The 19,862-nt window shown below is 38.5% G+C and overlaps 1 protein-coding gene across 1 annotated transcript in view; it reads right to left on the reverse strand.

Annotated features, from left to right (window-relative positions):
- The window catches only part of si:dkeyp-14d3.1 (transmembrane protein 132C), a 118,822-nt gene that overhangs the window by 81,913 nt on the left and 17,047 nt on the right, over positions 1-19,862 (reverse strand). The window contains exon 2 of the mRNA XM_067604699.1: positions 12,919-13,807. Coding sequence (XP_067460800.1) covers positions 12,919-13,807 — 889 coding nt within the window. The remainder of the gene's footprint in view (positions 1-12,918; positions 13,808-19,862) is intronic.

A 19,862-nucleotide genomic window follows, 5' to 3' on the forward strand; every position in this document is an offset into this window, starting at 1 on the left:
GGCAACATCATCAGACAGCGTAGAAACACTGGTCATGATTGATGGTCAGTCACAGGCGAAAGAATAGTTCTCAGAACAATGACCCGTTTCACCTGTGGCAAGGAGATGAGTCGGTAGCTATGGAAACAGGAAAAAAAAATACCCAGCATGTTTGGATTTACAAGTATTTGGCATTTGTTTTTAATTAAAAGGTTTGAATTAACACAAAGGGTTTACTGCACCCTAATTAACATATGAATGTGGATATGGGCACATTGTTCCAGGGCCACTACATGATGTTGTACAGTAGATCTATACATATACAGTAGAAATTGATGTATTTCTGTTGCATAGTATAATACTTAAATCATGATATGCTTGTAACCACCACTACACAGTAGCTAGGGAGGACTAAAGGGAGGGAAAATTCTGCCTATTGTATAGAGGTATAATGGCGCTCTGCCTGAAACCATTGATTTGTTGCAGGTCTGAGGGGGCTGGGCTGCACTGGGGGACTGTGATCACAGGGGGCTGTACAACAGTAGCACTGTCTGTGGAGAGCAGAGCTGTTGCTAGGTACACATTTTACTGTCCTGATCCCTGAATGCAGCCAGCCAGAGATGCACTAGATGACACACAAGGTAGGGATAAACAGAGTAAATCCTACATTTGAAGTGGTTTCCAACAGGGTTTTTCACAGAGGTCATCAGAATCAGGACAGAGATTATGTGTAAAGTGTTAGATTGGCAAGGCAACCTGTAGGCCAAAGAAATCCAACCTGAGGATCATGAAAGGGTAAGAGAGGCACATCATCTCTAAATACTAAAGCGCTCCTGCCTGAGCAAGATAAAAATAGATGAGTCATACAAACTTATACAACAAAATGTAATGGTGAACAAAACTGTGCAAAACTATGCTGATTTTACAGTCACAAAAATATAACCTATTATATTGAGGTTAAAATAGGCAAAAATAAATGTAATATGTCCCTCTTTGCCTTTTGGCTAGGCTTCCAGTGCTTTTGAGAATTTAAAATTAATAGAGAAACACTGATTACACTGGTCCCAGTTGAGCTTGTGTCCTTGGGCTTTTCACACATTGCACGCCATTATGCATCCTGAAAGGCCAAATCACTAAGTCAAATTTAAATAACAGGACAGCCATGGCAAGGAAAATTAGAACTTGGAATTGCAGACATTTGTCTTTTTAAGCTGTCTGGTGGTGAGAATGTAGCTCTAAAAGTATTTGCATTATTTGGGAACTAGTAGGTTGAAAAACTTGTGAGGAGGGAATTTCAAATGTATAGCACTCTCATCTGTATATGTATAATCTATATTCAAATGCACATAATCGCTCGGATGTAGCTTAAAGACTTAAGAAAGGATTAAAGTAAATAAATCTGTTTACAGTGTCATGATGTTTTTAGCGAAGCTAGCAACAAGGCTCCTGAGTTGGTGGTTTGTCAGTCAACCACTTTTTTCCAGACTGAAATATTTCAACTATTAGATGGACTGCTGTGGAATTTTGTAGGGACATTATGGTGCCCAGAGGATGAATCCTAATGACTTTAGAGATCCCTTGACTTTACTCTAGTACCACCAGCGAGTCAAAATGTTCTCTTGGATTCACAGATTGGCATAAAATTTTGTACAGACATTAACGGTTCCCAAGCGATGTATCCTAATGACTTTAGTGATCCCCTGACTTTTCCTCCAGCGCCACCATGAGGCTGACATTTGTGGATTCACAGAAATGTCCACTGGATGGACTACCATTACATTTTTTGCAGACATTCATGTCCCCCTCAGGATGAATGTTAATCACTTAAGTGATCCCTTAACTTTTCATCTAGTGCCATCCTTAGGTCAAAATTTAAATATGTTCTATGCTTTGGTTTATGACTGAACATCTGCAAACCTAATGACATTCCCATCAGCAAGACCTGCACTTTGTGATAAGTGCTAATTAGCAAATGTTAGCATGCTAACACGCTAAACTAAAATGGTGAATATGGTTAACATTATACCTGTGCCAGCATGTTGGCATTATCATTGTCAGCATGTTAGCATTTAGCTTAAAACCCCACTGTGCCTACAGCCCACAGAGTAGCGAGTATGGCTCTTTAGTCTTGTTTTGGTTCATAGATAAAGGACAATGACAGAATGCACAAATATAGACATTCTTGAATCAATCTTCACTAGAGATAACATCTTGTCCTGTCAGATTTCATTACACATAAAAAAGAACTACAGGCCACCTGCAGATTTTTTCCCTAGACAGGACTGACAACACCATGTAAAATGTAGTTCATATTCTTAATGAGCAGATGGGTAATAAACAAGTGTACAAATTGTTTTGTTTTGATTTGAGAAACTGTAGCAGGCAGTTTTACAAGCAGCTGTTCTTCAACAATTACGTTTTTTGTTGTTACGTTTTATTTTCTGTGTTGTTAATATAATTAAAAAAAACAGATCCACTCATCATGTGATAATTTATGTGTGGTGGAAAGATCTTTTTATTTGAGTCTCTTCTCATCTGGATGTCATAAAAATTGAGGAGTGAGAGAGCCCTTCAGACTCATGTTTCTAACTGCTGACTACTTTTTATTCACTTGCCATAACAGCAAGAATGCAACTAACTGATATAATTAGCCAGTGTCAGTGAACAAGTGGCTACATGTGTCAGAGAAGATATAATACAACCAGTTGTAGTGCCAGTTACAGAGTTTTAAGGGCACATTAAAGTCAATGAAAATGAATAAGGAAACCATTCAATTTAGTCTTATTGTGCTCCGTCCAAGAAACAGCATTAAATCATATCTCCGTACTTCCCGAGTGCTAATAAAGTGAGCATCATTCAAGGTCTAATGGACGACATATTCAAACTGAGCCAAAGAGTCCATGTTTAAGAGTCGTCTATATTTCTACGAGAATCAGGAGCGAGATGGATGGATGGTTCTTTTAATATATTTTTAAAAAACTCTACTTCTGCCTTTCTGATCTATATCTGCTTTACTGTGGTACATAATTGATAAAAACAAAGATAAGTGTACAAAAATCTAGATACGTCAAACTATCATTTGTTTTTTTATTTAAGAATGCTCATGTGTAATAAGAAGCCCTTCATAAGAAAGGGCAAATGTATAAGGAGATGGACATCTATTATTATTAGCCCGGAAGAATCCATAAAATACTGACCCTAAATTAAACATGAAACAGTAAGGGTCTAGCTTAGGGACTGTAATTAATTAGATGAAAAACTCTTTGATCATGTTTATGCTTAGAAGGGAATAATAGTGTGGGGGGCAAAAGATAGTGTAAGTAAAAGACTGGGGATTGAATAAGATGACCCATTAATTAGCACTGAATAACAGATGAATTATTGTAATTTAATTCAGTCATCCTACAAAGAAATAATTACTGTTGCATGTATAATGTAGAGAGGGGGAAATGTATTGTGATCTCCGAGGCACTGATCTTGTCAATATATTCATCAGTGGTGAGGGCTTGGCCTCAATTAGCCTTCAAACAGGGTATTTGATTGTGAGGTTCAATGTATTTAATATTCGTCAACATTCAATTAGCATGCTAATCTTACCTGTAACAGTAGACCACGGTGGTTGCAAATCTAATGAATGGATGAAACAGAAAGATAAACTATCTATAAAGTAAATGTGATACAACTGGTGAACGCAGATGCTCAAACAGATGTTAAAATCAAAGAGCAATGATTATTCACCTACCTTTTTAAAAGCCACGTTTCAGTTCTGAGCGAGCGATGGGATATTTTGAGCAGATATTTTAGCAGTAAACACGCAAATAAATTTACTGAGCATATACTTTCTCCTTTAAATATAATTTATGTGCCTGCAAAAACTATTTCTTCTGTGCCCAAAATGCCACACTGCATGCTCAGGATTGAGGCACGAATATAAATCCATACAAACACTGGGATGCAATCAATTAGTAATGGTTGTAGCTTAAACATACTGTATCCCTAAATGTTTTCCTCTGTTCACTCAGTTTGTTCAGTGAGCTTTAAATTAGGAGAAATGTAACCACATCTGCAACTACACGGAACAATTTCAGTCAGTTTATGATTGTAAGGCTGCAAAAAAAGTCTTCACAAAAAATGTTCTTAGAGAGCAGCCAGGGACGTTTTGAAGCTTGTCATTAAATTCAAACTGATGCATGTTCTCGCAACTCTCCCATGAACACTGACATCTTATATCAGTATGATTCAGTATTTCCTACATTTAATGGCCTCTCGTGCATTTACTGTCTTGACACTGTATCTTATTTCTTCTGTGTTCAATTTTGTGCCTCTTTTTTATACCAGATGGACATATTTTATTCTGCATAAAAGAAATTTAGATTTGCATTGTTTACTGGGTTGTGAAAACTACTGAATTATGTGCATATTCAAAAACACCAAACTAAGACTTTGAAAACGTCTCATCAATTGTTCAGAATTGAGACACAAATATAAATCTCATATGTCTGAATGAAAACATTGAGCTGCAAGGGAGAAATAAAACCCTCCTGATGAGTAAACAAGCAGTATAATATCTGTGTTACAGTCTAATTGCATATGAATGCTATTCCTGGGTGTACAATAGTGTATTTTCACTGAGCAGGAGCCTAGGCTTATGATAGGACCCCCCCCCATGGAGCTGAGTGGGAACTAGATGTGGGAGCCATGCTCTGCTCTATTACAGCGCTGCTGCAGCTCTGTGTGCTCAGCTTTTGGCAGCAGTGTTTGTTAACGGGACCTCAGTCAGCTACTGGCAGGGCCACACATCTACCAGCTAATAAAAATGTAACAAACATAATGGGGAAAATTTAAATCAGCAAGCTCAACATAAGAGACATCAAGGTTTGACACCTTGTAGCGCCCCCCGCACTGCCTTAATGAAAACGTGAGGAGACTCCTAAAAACAAAATAGCTCTGCAACATTCACAAGTGCTGTGTTGGTGTTTTTTTTTTTTTGCAGGAATGTGTATCATGACATCCAGGAGGGCTCCAGAAAGTCTCTCGCTGTTGACACTATTAGCCACTTTAACAGGGAAAGACAGTTTGCTTTTGAAATGCACAAGTAATCTTCTGCAGGATGCCAAATCAAACTGAAACTTCTCACATATAAATAAATATAAACAAACTACAAAGACATTATTCATAATGACTAGGAGACATCTGACAAGATTTATTTAATACATGTTCAAATCTGCTTTCTCAGATATGTTTCTTAATCATCTATATCTGCTCCCTGGAGTGCTTCTTTCTCCCACTTTCAAATGTAGGAACTGTTTTAGGAAAATAGCTTATGGCTTCAATGCCAATGAAACAACAAGGCATTTTCTTAGTCTTTCATCGCATATTCTCCCCTGCAGAAGCACCCCAGTGGCAGCTGATTCTGTGCCTCTTTATAGCCAGCGATGGCAGCTCTCAAATGAGATTACAATATAATACAATACAATATTATAATGAATCAGATACAAGTGTGACCACTGAGTTGATCTGTGTATTGTGGTCTTATGAGAAGACCACAATATACATGTTCTTGTCAGTTTCTCAACCTGGGTTGTTGTTATTCATTAATTTCCACAAAGTATTAGTTTATTGGGACTTTTTACCACAGTTGACATGCCTCCAGCCATGAGTGGCCAGCAGCTACAAGCTTGGAGCTGAGACATCATGTTCACCCCTCACTTGTTTATCTGACTACCCGTAAGTTTAAAGCAGACTTTCCCAAACTTCCTTGCTGCAGACCGGTACTGAGACACAGAGCATTTCCTACTGGCTGCAAGGAAACAATATGATTCTGCAAAAAAAAAAAAAGGCTTAATGATACTTATATAACTTTATAAGTTATCATAGACTAATCTGCAGTAATTATCTTGAACTAAGCACATTCTGTGTTGCATTATACCTCATAATTCCCCAAAATATTTATGGATATGACTTACCAGATTTTAAATAAAAATAGGTTATCAAGGTAGGCCACTAAATGTTTGTATTTTTTATCTAGTAAAAAACTAAAAGGAAATACAGAGCACATAAAGTTAAGTCTTGATGTCTGTTTAGAAACTCATAAAATCCAGAGAATCCTCTCATATCAAAGCTTACTTGTGTTTTGGGAGAATAAACAGAGCAAGATCATACCTGAGCCAAAAAAAAAAACGTATATGATTTGCTGACAAGCATGTAGCCTCGTACAACCAGGACATGTGTCCTAATGTTATCTTCCAGTGTTCGTACTAAAGTGGTGTCAAGAAGACTTAAACTCTGGAATTACAAACCCTCTGAAATGGTCAGCACTGCTGAAATGGTCGGAAAGCCCTGGTTTAGAGAACACACTTGTTTGCTTGGTCATTCTGTTGCTGTGCCAGGTCAGAAATGAAGAGCAATTCAGAGAAATGTGTTTGTGTGAAAATGGTCACTTGTACCATATGTGTCACCACAGTTAGTGTAATACAGTAGGAGCAATGATATTCTGTGCAATTCTTTCCAAACAGCATGCAACCAAAAGTAAATAAAAATATCCCTCTGGTTTAAATATTTAAAATCCCAGCTGTAAAAACAGCATCTTTGTTGGTATAAATGTCTGTGTTGAAATGCCTGTAAAGTTAGATCAAAGTGGAAACACATTTGAACCTTCTGAGGACAAAACATTTCTATTCTATCCCAGCCCTGCTGATATTTTAGGCCTTTGCTTCTTGCATACATTAGTCGCTGTTGTCCATCAGCACACATAATGAAGCGTAATGGTGGATAATTTGTTCACTGATGCACTGCCTTTTAAAGATGATTCCATCACAGTAGCTCATACAGTGCTTTTGGTATTCACAGTGTGAGCTCAGCACTCCTGTACACACATGCAAACACATGTGCACAAACTATTCTGCGCACATACAAACAAACACACACGGACACACACATGCATACACAATGAGATTGCAAAAGGCTGACAGTTTTACTGAAATCTGTTTGCAAACAAACGTTTGGTAGAATGTTCTCCACGGGAGGCAAACGATTAAACAAACTGCATGCAGAGGACCAGCAGTGTTGAAACACACGGACAGTCATGGAAGCATACACACAACACACTTGCATCTGCCACACATCTGCATCACACACAAGGACACACAAAGAGCATGTTAACCCATCCACATCCTTTTATTACACACAGATGTATAAAAAGTAGATGAAAGTACAACCACAGCAATAACAGCTGCACTGATGACAACACTGAATTTTGTGTAATTGCAACCAATTTTAGTCCAATCTTTCCCATTTGAGCGCCTTTTAAAGGCAAGGCAAATGACACCCAAGGGAGCAAGATCAAACAAAGAATTCTTAGGGGGCAATTGTAAGAACTAAATATATGGCCTCAAGCTGGAAATGATCATTGATCATGACACACTTGATATTGCAAAATAAAAGTGCTGCACAGATGTAATACTGTGATGAAGATGCAAAGCTCTTACTGTAAGGCATAAAACAGCAGGAATTTTAACTTTCTGCAAATCTTTAAATCAGCACTATATGTGCAACAAAGGTTTTCAGTGTTTTTTGGGGGTTTTTTTGTATGTGTGTGTGTGTGTGTGTGTGTGTGTGTGTGTGTGGCTGAGCACAGTCAGAGAGGATAATGTACATGTAATGACCCTCACTGTACAGTGAGTCCTGCTGTATGGCAGCACTGCACCAAGACAGAAAATAGAGCAATTTCCTTTTGTGCTCTGGGTTTTCATTTTTTATGCCACTGGAGACTGCAAGAGGAAAATATCTTTTAAAAATCATTTCCTTCATTGCATTTGATTTGCATATGAACCATCTAATGCTGAGAGATAATAATGAATTATCAATGACATATAACAATCTAAATTGCTCACACAGTGATACCAGAAAACATATTATAATAATGACTCCAGCATATACATTACTTGCATATTAAATTTAATGGCATTAAAGTCCTAAGTGCCTTTTCGATGTCTTCCCCTTCATTCGACTCCCTTGCAACACTGCAGAATCTGCTGGTGTGCAGAAATGTCTTTATTCTTTGAAGCTATTACAAGGAGTAACTCCTGCTCATGATAAAACAGCCCTACAGTAGACTATGATTTGATACTGTTTCTCATCCAGCACAACAAAGCAGAGAAATATCAAAGCAGGAGTACAGCAAAGGACTACATGTAGAATTGCACCACAGAACACACTGCAATCAAAGAGTTAATCTTGCCTAATCCAGTTTTGTTCAAAATAAATTACATCAAGATGATGTTGTTTGATATTGAAAACACATTTCTAAATCATCATCTAGATGTTATATATTTTATGATTTCCAGTGTCTTTAGTAGCTCTATGGAAACTACAAAATTCACATCACCTTGTAATTAAATGTCCAAAGGCTTGTATATAAAAATGAAACATCTGTTGTATGTATGTGATAAACTGCTTGATAATGTAATGACAGTTTGAGACAAATAAAAATTGCATAAAGTATAATGCAAGTGGAGGCAAATGCACCGTAGGCGGCGCCGATTTAGGCGTAGACATGTCGGCATGGGTTCAAGGTTTTTCAGCTTTAGTGAAAATGTGTATTATGACTCCAATTAACGGACATACAGAGATAAGAAGGAGGAAAATAGGGAAAGAAGTGTGCATTGTTGAGATGAATCAGAGGCTAATCTGTAACAACCCTGTTTCCTAGAAATTACATTTATATACTAACAATTTGTTTTCCCAGTTACGTACGTGACAAACTGTCTCCATTATGTTCACATGAGATGTTTTTTTGAGTAAATAAAGCGTTATATTTATGCATCAAGTCATATGAGTCATATGGAGGTGGTCAGAGTGAATGCTGGATGTACAAAGCTCAGGAGGACTCTGATACCATAGACTGGGGTCAGGTCAGGTTGAGGCAAAAAAAACCCCAAACCCCCCCCCCCCCCCCCCCCCAAAAAAAAAAAACATGTTGTTTAAAGGTTTGGGAAAGGTTTTAGCTGGAGGTAAATGATAATAAAGTGAACACGTTGTGTGTCATGCTTCAAGTACCTCTTGACTTTTTAATATCTAAGACAATAATTTTTCTCTAACCTTAACCAAGTGCTTTGAGTTCCTAAACACAACTATAAAAAAACATTAATAATGCTGTAGTTGATAGAGTGGATATTTTATTGTAAGAGAAGATATTTTAGGGAAAACAAATTAAACATACTGTGTAAGTGAGTGAGCATTTTGCAGAGATATGCTCAGTACGAATAGTTTGACACTTGGCAGATATCGTATATTCATTAAAAACCTTTCCTCACTGTGTTGATGAAGCATCTCTCTCAGAACGCAAACATAAGTTCTAGAAAACAAGGTTGGGTCAGACACACAGATCCTGACACATCATTTTTTATTTAATAAAACATTTTTTATGATGTTAAGGATGTGTGTTTTATGTCAAGCAATGTGTCCCACATCTGCTTTAAAATCCTGTGTTAAGCCCTGCAGGATTTGTCCATTATCACTCGAAAATGCTACAACTTTCCTTTTGAGGTAATAATTAATTAGCTAATTTGACTATAATCAAGCCACTACTACATCATTATCAGCTGTTGCACATGTGCACTGTATGATGAAAACAGGTGTAAGTGATGTCCAGCCTTTATAGATATGGTCTGCTGTATGCAAATAAAGTAGCACTCTCAGAATGTGCTCACTGCAGGCAGCTGTAGAAAACAAGTAAACAAAACTCACTAGAATGCAACCAAACTGGTTTAAAATATGTTATTAGTGTATGTTATTCAGAGATAGCCCCTCTCTGTCTATGTGAATTTCTGCTACTGTCTCCCATAATCACCGTGTCACACTGAGGCACCGCTCTTCACAGAGAAATAAGATGAAAGGTAACAAACACACAGACATTAGATCATACCAAGGTCCAAGGACATATGACTTCCTGAAATGGATTGTCATCCAATGGGCAACCGCAGCTAGGGTAAGGTAACAGGATAATAACAAATGCTGTCACAGTTCATTAAAAAGAAAAAAAGAGAAATAAGAGATAGCTTGTATCATTGAATTAAAATAAGTTTGACTTATAAACATTTGCTGAACATTGTCACTCTTATTCCAAAGTACCTTACACTATCAGGGACATGTTTTTGAACACTGGTGATCCCTCCACCCCCAATTTTCACCTTAGTGTCATGCAGGTTGTGGTGATGATGCATCTTTAAAAATGTAAAAATAAACATTCTTAACTACAAACCTAATAATCTCTGTTATATAATTTAATTTATACAGATTTCTCCTTCAACTCACATCTAAATCATGTCTCTCCAGTGAATGATGGCATATCAAAGGCAGAGCAGACAGGAAATGGAAATGTACTCATATGTTAGGATGACTCATGATAGTGACTAAAAGCAGCATCTATTTAATGCCCCACACCAAAATCCCTCTTAAATATGAGGAAAGTAAACTAAAATAAGAAAAACTTTTCTGTTTCTGAGTGACACAGCCTATTAACGCAGAGGAGGTCAAATCAAATCAGAGCCCATCAAATTAAAAGTAACATGTCAAGACAGAATATACCCCAGCAATGCGTACCACGCTGGGCATCCACAAAGCAATAAATTGGTCGGATGATTGGCTATTAAAAATATGTGAAATTAGCTTTCATTGCATAACATCTATCACAGCATGAGCCTTTCAGTATAATGGATGAGACGAAGGTGAAAACTGACTTGTAGAAGAGGGAAAAATTACTGAAAGGCTCAGTGGCCATTTTAATTTCTTTTTAAATGTACTGTTTTTCATCCACTTGTATAAAAAAAGTGAGGATTTTAACAGATATGTTGTTTACACGCTGAATACGGTGAAAAACTACGAAATGGAAAATGAGGAATTCGGCCTTGGATTTTGTTATTAAACCAAACTGGGGATCTAATAAACATTTAAAACTAAAGTAGTGAAAGGTCTGTTTGACAGATTTCACAGGATCATAAGCTCATCCTGCATTCAGGGCTACACAGCCAACAATGGCTGACACAGAAGTGTGTAGTACACAGATGATAATGATGTTGTGAATATAGAGATCAAAGTCTTCTCGCTCTGGTGATTAAGCGTCCTAACAAATGCATGTATGAGGACAGCCTTATCACCTAGGACCACACAGAGGCCTTTCCATATCTGTCGCTCTCAGATGGCCAACCTGCGCCTGCCATGTGCTACGCTGCCAAATAAAAGCACCACAGGCATTGCCTCTGTGGCCAGCCTGGCCTGCTCATTTGACTGATGAAAGAAACCATTCAGAGTTGCTCAATTTAGAAAAAGAAAAAGTTTTGAATGTCTTATCACTTCAGGACAACTAGTTCTAATTAAATGAAGCACAGGGAGGATAGAAATCTGGCAAATTTGTTTGGCTTGTTAAAACTTCACAGCTTTTGTGAACTTGTTTACCTTGCCTCCAATTTTCAGCCTAAAGCACACACACTGTGTGTCTTTATTGTTAGCTAGGAAAATGATCTTCATTAGTACACAACTGGAAAAAGGAAACAAGAGTGGATGGGCTTTACATAAACATTAATATGTCTCATTTTGAAATTGCGTCTGTGCTTTTCACCTTGCCCAAGCAGGAAACACTCCTATTCAGCATACAGCTTGTTTTCCCTTACGCGGGTTGACAAATTGGTTTGACCCCTTATTGCAGCATCTCGTAAGGTTTATAAATGTTCTGAACCAGTGTGATTAAGATCGGCTTCAGTCATTACACTAATGGACATGCATTTTAATTAATGACATCCTCATTTGCATTGCATGTTAATTATCTAAATCATTTTGTCTCATCTGTTCACTGTAATTACTACCTATCAGCAGCTTCACTGAATCAAGCCATTTCCATGAGATAACCCTTCTCTCCCTCTATCGCGCCATGGAAGACGTGCTTGGTTATATGACTGAAGTTATGATGTTTAAGGTAGCAAGATAAAAACAAACAAAGAACTTTATAATCACGTTACTATGGAAATGGCTCTAAATTTTTACAAAGCACAAAGAACATGTATATAATATACACCACAAGTTTGGTATTGTTGTTCTGTTGATATGTTGATATAAAGTCACAAAGCATGATATTCTCAGAGTCAAGGATGTGATGGTGGTACATGTTAACAATACACGTTAAGAATATTTGCGGAGGACTGGTTGTTGTTCCCTGTGAGAATGTACAAGTACATATACTGTATGTGAAGGCTTCTTTTTATATGATTTTATATGAAATGCTTGACGAAGGACGCTTCCGTGAACTTTGCGCAGCTATTGAAAACATTTAAGTGTTGCAGGGCTGATTTCGTGACAATGACTCATCACTTATTCTCCTACGCACCTGTCTGAATACAACTGATGATAAAGATCACTTTTCCAACTTTCTTTGTGATCAGTCTTTTTGAATGCCTATAAAGTCCATCAAACAATAAAGGTGTTATCATTCACCTGTGTTTTATTTTAGTCAGGAGACTTCACAATTGATAATGTTTTGATCAATAGTCTCAATGCAGCATTGCAAGAATTACTGTTCACCTTGTTTAACAGAGAGCATTTCTGAGCAAATCAATATTTTATAACCACTCAGTTATCTGACTGCAATAAGAAAAATTACGTCAATGAGAAAAAAATGTCTGTTCATAATGAAACAGAATATAAGTGACCATGGAGAACAGGAAGGGATAGAACAGATGTTTAGTGTGTGCTAACAGAAATTTAAAAAAAACAAAACAAACAAAAAAAAAAAAACGTGGTGTGTACATAAATCTTTAAGGACAAATACAGAATATGAAATAATATACAGCTGTCAGACACTGGCTACAGACTTCTACTGTCTGACCCTGGCAGAGAAAGTCTACAGTCAGACATGACATGGAAGAATAAAAAGTAATGCGTTCTTACCTGAGAGTAAACATCTCCACAGGAGAGTAGGCTGACACTGTGATAAAAGCAGAGACGGTTTCCCTCTGTCTCATGGGTGTGGCTGGCACCATGACCATAAAGTTATTATCCAGCCTGTGTTCAGCGAGGGGGGGAGGAGTGGGGTTCTGGTAGAGCCTCACACCGCCGATCCTCTTCAGAGGTGTGGAGGTATAGGACCCAAACAGCCCTTCCTGGCTTGAGCGGATGAAGCTTTCCTTCCTGGCCTCCTCTGAATGGCACTCCCCTGCTTCCATGGACTGTAGCATATAGTAGAGCTCCACTGGGGTGCCCTCAGACACTTCGAGGTTCCTCTGGCGTCCTGGCACTACGCTGGGTGGGCTGAACCAGCTAGCCAACGGCTCCAGCTCAGCCACACACAGCCCCAGCTCCCCCTTCAGCTGGCAAGTGCCACGCACCTCCTGGGTCTCATGGAAAGCAAACATGTGCACGCAGGGCAGCTTGTCGATGGCACTGTAATCGTCCCAGTCTCTGCCTGCAACATAGAACAGAACCTGGACTTTTGGCTTAGCCAGGTGAATCCTGTTATTCATGATAAAAGTCTGCACCTTCCAGTTGAAGGTAAAAACAGAGGAAGCAGGAAAGGTGCCTGGGCTCTGTAGGAGCTCCAAAGGGACAGGCTGCTCCACAGACAGAGGCCCATAGCTAGCGTTCAGTGAGGGCAAACTTCTGGCCTGGTAGATGAAGAAGGGCTCAGTCCGCGACAATAGGCTAGAGTTCCTCATGAAGTCCTGGTTGGTTTCCTTCAGGAAGAACGACAAGTCAGCGTTGAGCACCTGGTAGTTGACAGGCAGGTATGTGGGGATGGAGGAATATCTCGGTAATCCCTCTAAGACTCGACAGTTGGCTACTGCAAAAGAGAAGAGAAGAGTTGAATCAGGACAAGCTTTCAGTGAAACTAGAAGCTAGTAGCCAGTGACAGCCATTTGAAGCAGTAAAATCCCTCTATGTTGACCTCTGGTGCTCTTTACTGATCGTATTGCGTTACATTCATTCATTTGTCACGTATGTTTTCATGCCCTTAATCATCTCTGACTTTGTCCATACACTGTGTACTGTTGTTGGCAATGGACATTAGGTTGTGAGAATGTTGCAGGTTAGTTCCCTGAGTGTTTACCTAGTGTAACTGTGAAAAGTATAAAACACAACAAACAGAAGGCCCACACATCTGGAATGATGATTGTGACTAATATATTTTCCATTGCCTGGTCCTCCAAGACATTGCATTCTAATTAGAGTTGAAACAATTAACATTAACCAAAACCAAAACCAAAATGTTGAAGCTGGAACCAAGTATGTTCACTGCTTCCAGCTTCTCAAATTAGAAATTGCTCCACATCATGAATTAAATTTTGAGGGTGTTGTGGTGTAATATCATCATATAGTATCAGTTATGGCTGGGTATCAAAAGCCATGGCTGGATCAATTTGTTACGGGGCCCCAGGGGAAAAAATTTGCTGTGGGACCCCTTTTGACCACCCACTCTGTGCATTGTTTATGTACCAACCAATACTTCTATGATGGAATAATACTACATAGCCCCAAGGTTTCTGAGAATTTGTATTCAAATTAATACTGTTTTGGAGCTGACTGAAATGTGTCCACACCAAGTGTCAAAAATGGTCAACCATTAAATGTTGGCACTGAATCCTTGGCATTTGTAATCCTGTTTACTTATTCTTTGATCAAATAATTCCTGATTCTAATCACAACTTTGACAATTTTATTGTATTTAGGCAAAGTTCTTGCATGTCTTCTTGTGCAACATTTGAGAATTTTTGCTTTTGAGGGGGAAAAACATGTCTATATTTCTCAAAATAAGGTATTAAAAGAAAGTGGTTGGTTGGTTTTTGTATCACATTTATATTTGTATAAGTTCTGATACCCTGGTATCCCAGTGTTGCATACTGAAGGTTTACAGCCACTTCAACATGTGTATTATAGCAGTGAGTGGACTAAGAATAGTGAAGTAGGCTGGGACAAAACACAATATTTCACAATTCAGGAGTTTTCAGTCATGTTTAGATGTATAGACAACTGGTATGACTATTAAATCAACTAAATATGTAATCATAATTAAAAATTTTGCCAAAATTAGCCCATTTAGCCCAATTACAATACAGCCCACTGTACATTTTTGCCCTCCAATGTTCAAGAGCAAAAAAAATCATGTGCTGGTACAACAGACTGGCAGTTCCTTTGTTATCACCTATGGCCCCATTGGTTAAGGAACTGCACAGCACACACACACAAAAAAAGATTTTAATCACAATGAGAGTGGGCTTTGACCTTCTTCTCAAGAGCAGTCTGCTGTGTGATTATACTCCCACACCACACTTCCATCTTCATGCTAGCTGCCAGAGGATTTCTTTCCTCTCATCACCTGTGTAAATCAATGTCCTGACGGTTTACAAATCATACAGGGCTTTGTGAGTCATGGTGGCCCTCTTGACCTCATTGCTGTCCCACTGAAGGATGCAAGGGTGCAGGCGAGCTGCAACCCTCAACCCACAGGTGCAGCATCACTGCTACTCAGAGCATCAGTTAGCTGATTCAGAGTAAACACCCTGATTCAGACTCTGGCTTTATTCGACAGGGAACATAGACTTGTGAGCAACAGAGTACCACAGAGCAATTTGTATTTTTCCTGAACAAGCAGGAGTTCTGTGCTGTTTGTTGGGATGAGGTATTGTTGTGTACGCAGTGTTACGCTGCTGACAAATGAAAAGCTTGATAGTCCAGCAAGAGCAAAGCAAGACAGAACAGTCAGGAACAAAGTCATCCTCTGGTCTCTGGGTAGTAATGTTACCACTGTCATGTATCAAGTAAAGCCAAAGCAAGTGCTCTCTCCACAGGCTTGAGCACCTCACTCTCTGTGTTGTAATGTGATTTATTGTCTTCACAGCTGACATAAAGGATTAAAATGTGCTCATATTTGTGCTTATACACACAAGCTGGAAAATAAGATTGCAGGCTTAGACTACTGCTCACTCCTTATCAGTAAATAATGAAATAAATGCATTACATTGTGCAGCAACAAGAGGCAATTTTAATATTTTTGGTTACAAAGAAATAAAACAATTACATTTTGAGGGCAAAAACTCTTTTATCTGTGTGAACCAGAATATCCACTATTCAGGATGTGACCCCCGAAAAATTGTATTACAACTGTAATGAAATTCTTAAAGGTTGGATGATTTTGTTAAAACTCTGCAAGGCTGCTCTGATCATATTTTATAACAACAAACTAAAAAAAGAAAACATGAATACAGACAAAATGAATGAGTTTCCAACTGTTTGCAATTACAATGCAAGGCCCTCCTGTTTAATAAAATCATTCTTCTGGAATTTGTGTGGGCTATCTGCAGCTGTGACCCCTATTACTGTCCCCAACGTTCTGACCACCAGCAATTTTACAGCTATGCATCAGAAACCAGACATGATGCGACTAGATATTTGGATGACACTATTACAACCTTTCAGGTAGATTCAGTGGGGCGTATAAGCATCCATATTACAAAACCTTATTCAAAACTATATAGAATTTCCTCTGGTTATAGTGTCCCTTAGGTCAGTTATCACTGTATATAAGCAGCATGCTATAATAATGGTGTACAGCAAAATTATCTTTGTTAAGGGAGTTAAACATTTTGGGAAATATGCTTGTTTGCTTTCCCTCCATGAGAGTTAGATGAGAGGATTGATATTGCTCTCATTTCTGTGCAGTAAATATAAAGCTACGATATATCCAGCGGGAGGCTGGTTTAGCATAAAAAGGGATTAGAATTTGAAATTCAGTAATTACATTACAGTTACTGATCCCAGTACCACTCTGTTGTGTCGACAATGCAATTGCCAATTGACTGGTAAGCCTACATTCAGGAATCTCTTGGTTTGGTTCAGAGTGGGAGAGTGTGTGAGCTCCATTTCTAAACGTTAATACATAAGATGTGTGAATATTTTGGTGTGGAAGATTTGGAGTTGTTTAAAGACACATTTGATGGAGCTGTGCTGAGTAACAAAAGTAAAGTAACAAGTAATGTATGCAATTACTTTTACTGTTGAGAAATTGATCATAATTTCAAAGTAACCTGCCTAAAATTGGTAGTCTACTATTAGAATTTACAGTATTTAATACCTTTAGTTTTTATCAGCAGTCACCACCATATCAGATCCAGTCTCAAGTCAACCTTTCTCAACTACAAAAACCTGTCACAATGAGTTGTGTGATAGTATCAAATGTCAATTGTCTTAGCAACAATAAGTGTATTAATAACTGCAGTTGTACTGTAGTAGTTGATGTATTAATAAGGAATGTTAAAGTATACCACATTTGCTTATCATATTTCTTTAACAAAAGGGGGAAGATGAGGGATTAAGGAATACACATTACTTCCAACTGGCAGAGAAATGCAGAGACAAAAGAAAAATAATGATAATTCAACTGAGAAAAATGTCTATTTCAGCATACACTTCATGATGCACATCATGTATAATTAAATTTCCCTATTGTGTGGCATTAAATTGTAAAAGGATAGCCAGCATTATGCTGAGCCAGATAAATTCAAATGTTTAAATCTCTTCATTTCCAAGTTTTAATAAAAAGGATTTTTCCCCTCTCTATATGGAAATGCTGCCGAGGCTGTGTTTTCCTCATGAAACAGCTGTCAGGACCTCTCGCTGATGAGACCTCAGTGATTGCAGCACACCACAAATACTGAGAGTGTATGTCGGCACATAAGTGATTATTGTAAGGTTTTAGCCACACTAGCTGGGTTGCACTAGGGATTATAATGTCAGTCAGTCAATCTGTGTAATCTGTGTATTTTAACAATTATTGGATGGGTAGCCTTGAAATATAGTACCGATATTCATGTTCCCCACAACATGAATTGTAATCACTTTGGTGATCTCCCAATTTTATCTCTGGTGCCAATATTAGTTAAAATAATGTGTACAATACTTTGGTTTATGACCAAATACCTGCAAAACTAATGATATTCCCATCAGCCTCAGCTGTACTTTGTGTTTACTGCTAATTAACAAATGTTAGCATGCTAACACTCTACACATAGTTCAAACCACCACTGTGCCTTAAACCTACCTATAACCTATAAAACCTAACTAAGATATGTTGTATTTGGATGACGTGTAAGGACTTCACACATTCTGTAAATATAGTCCCACTAGGACTTAACATGCAGAGACTTTATTACTGGCCAGAACACAGCTCTGCTAAGGAAGTTACAGGTTAATCACTGAGGTCAAAGGCACACTGGCAGTATTAAATGAGGGACGGGCAGGGTGTCTACTTCACATTTACTTGCTGTGACCAGATTTTCCCAGCAAGATTTCACACAATCTTAAAATCTTTTGGAGTAAATGTGTAATCTCTGTTAGCACTGGTCTATTGTAAGTTTAATCTAGATTCTAAAGCAGTATGCAAGCATACAGCATGTAATAGCCTTGCAAAATATTTTAGTTCCAATTAGTTTGGTTGTCACTTAAAAATATCTGATGCCACTCTTGCACATACAGTCAATTTAAGATTTCCAGTTTCTGAGGTGGCCATTCAGAAGTTTTCTGTCAGGCAAGGCTAGGCAGAGGTGTTCAGGGAGAAAGGCATGTCCCAGATGAGTGCTAACTAGCCAAGCAACACCCCTCCTATACCAAGCCTCATACAGGCTCACTCATCCTACCACTGGGGCTCCACGCAAGGTTATGTAGAGCTGGAATAGGATTGGCAGAGCGAAGATCAGCCTTCACACTCACAGAGGCCGAGTAAATGAACAGCCACAATAGAGGACACCAGGGAAGGAGCGACCACGTTCCTGCTGTCCACTCTTGTAATAATATGGGTGGACACAGAAGTGAATGGCTGTCTAGGTGGCTGGCTGGTCGGTTGCCCGTGTTTCTGCTTCATCACACACGTCAAGACAGACAAGAAATAAGGAACAAGGACAGAAAGCTCAATAGGAAGTAGCAGAAGTAAATGAGAAGCAACAATGCAATAGAGAAGTAATAGAGAAAAGGTTGCGTGGTGTTTCTGTAATTCCTGGGGATTCAGATTTTTTTTAATGATCACTCATGCAAGGTTTACATATGAAACACTGGCAGTCTGGATGTGTTTTTCTAGGAACATGCAGATCATATTACAAAGCTGACAGAGAAACGCTCTTTGTCAAGGTCTACGATTACACTCCCTTTGACCCTCATCCTGACTCTGAATCATTCTCAGCTTTGCCATGAATGCCAAACAGGACAGTCTTAAACATGAGGGATGAGAGAAAGCTCTCTAGTCCCATTGAATTACCCACATCATATTTCTCACCATGTTCAATTAATAGGGGCTATTGAATTTGTGACCATGCGTCAAGAATAATAAATACAATATTTCCTTCAAGGATCATTTGTGGATGATTTATGCTTTTGAGTCACCAAGAAATTCAAGAAAGAGGGACTGGAAAAAGAATCAATACATGACACAGTATGGTATTACTTCATGCCATCCTCCATAGAAAAGGAATCATTCAGGCAGATAGAGGTCTGTGGAGTCCGCCTGGCTGATAAGTAAGAGTCATGAAGGAGGAGGGTGCCGCCATAAATGAAAACTTTTTAAAGGGGAATATGCTACGCAGGTGACTCTTCTTTATCTCTGACATGTGTTGAATTCAATGTGCAATTATTGCTCTTGATTAAGGGTCAGTTTAAATTAATCTGTGCGTGTGCGTGTGTGTGTGAGTGCTGGCGGGTGACTGAGGGACCTGCTGGGGATGTTTGTTGCTTTGCCTCTAATGGATGGCCACATTTAAGACGCTAAGAGCTAATAAAGAGTAATGGGCCTGTGGCTTCACTGGGGAGGAGGAAGAGCTATTTTGAGTTCATGAGAGAAAGCATCATCTCGG

This window comes from Thunnus thynnus, chromosome 2 (assembly GCF_963924715.1).
Source record: "Thunnus thynnus chromosome 2, fThuThy2.1, whole genome shotgun sequence".
Classification (NCBI taxonomy): Eukaryota; Metazoa; Chordata; class Actinopteri; order Scombriformes; family Scombridae; genus Thunnus; species Thunnus thynnus.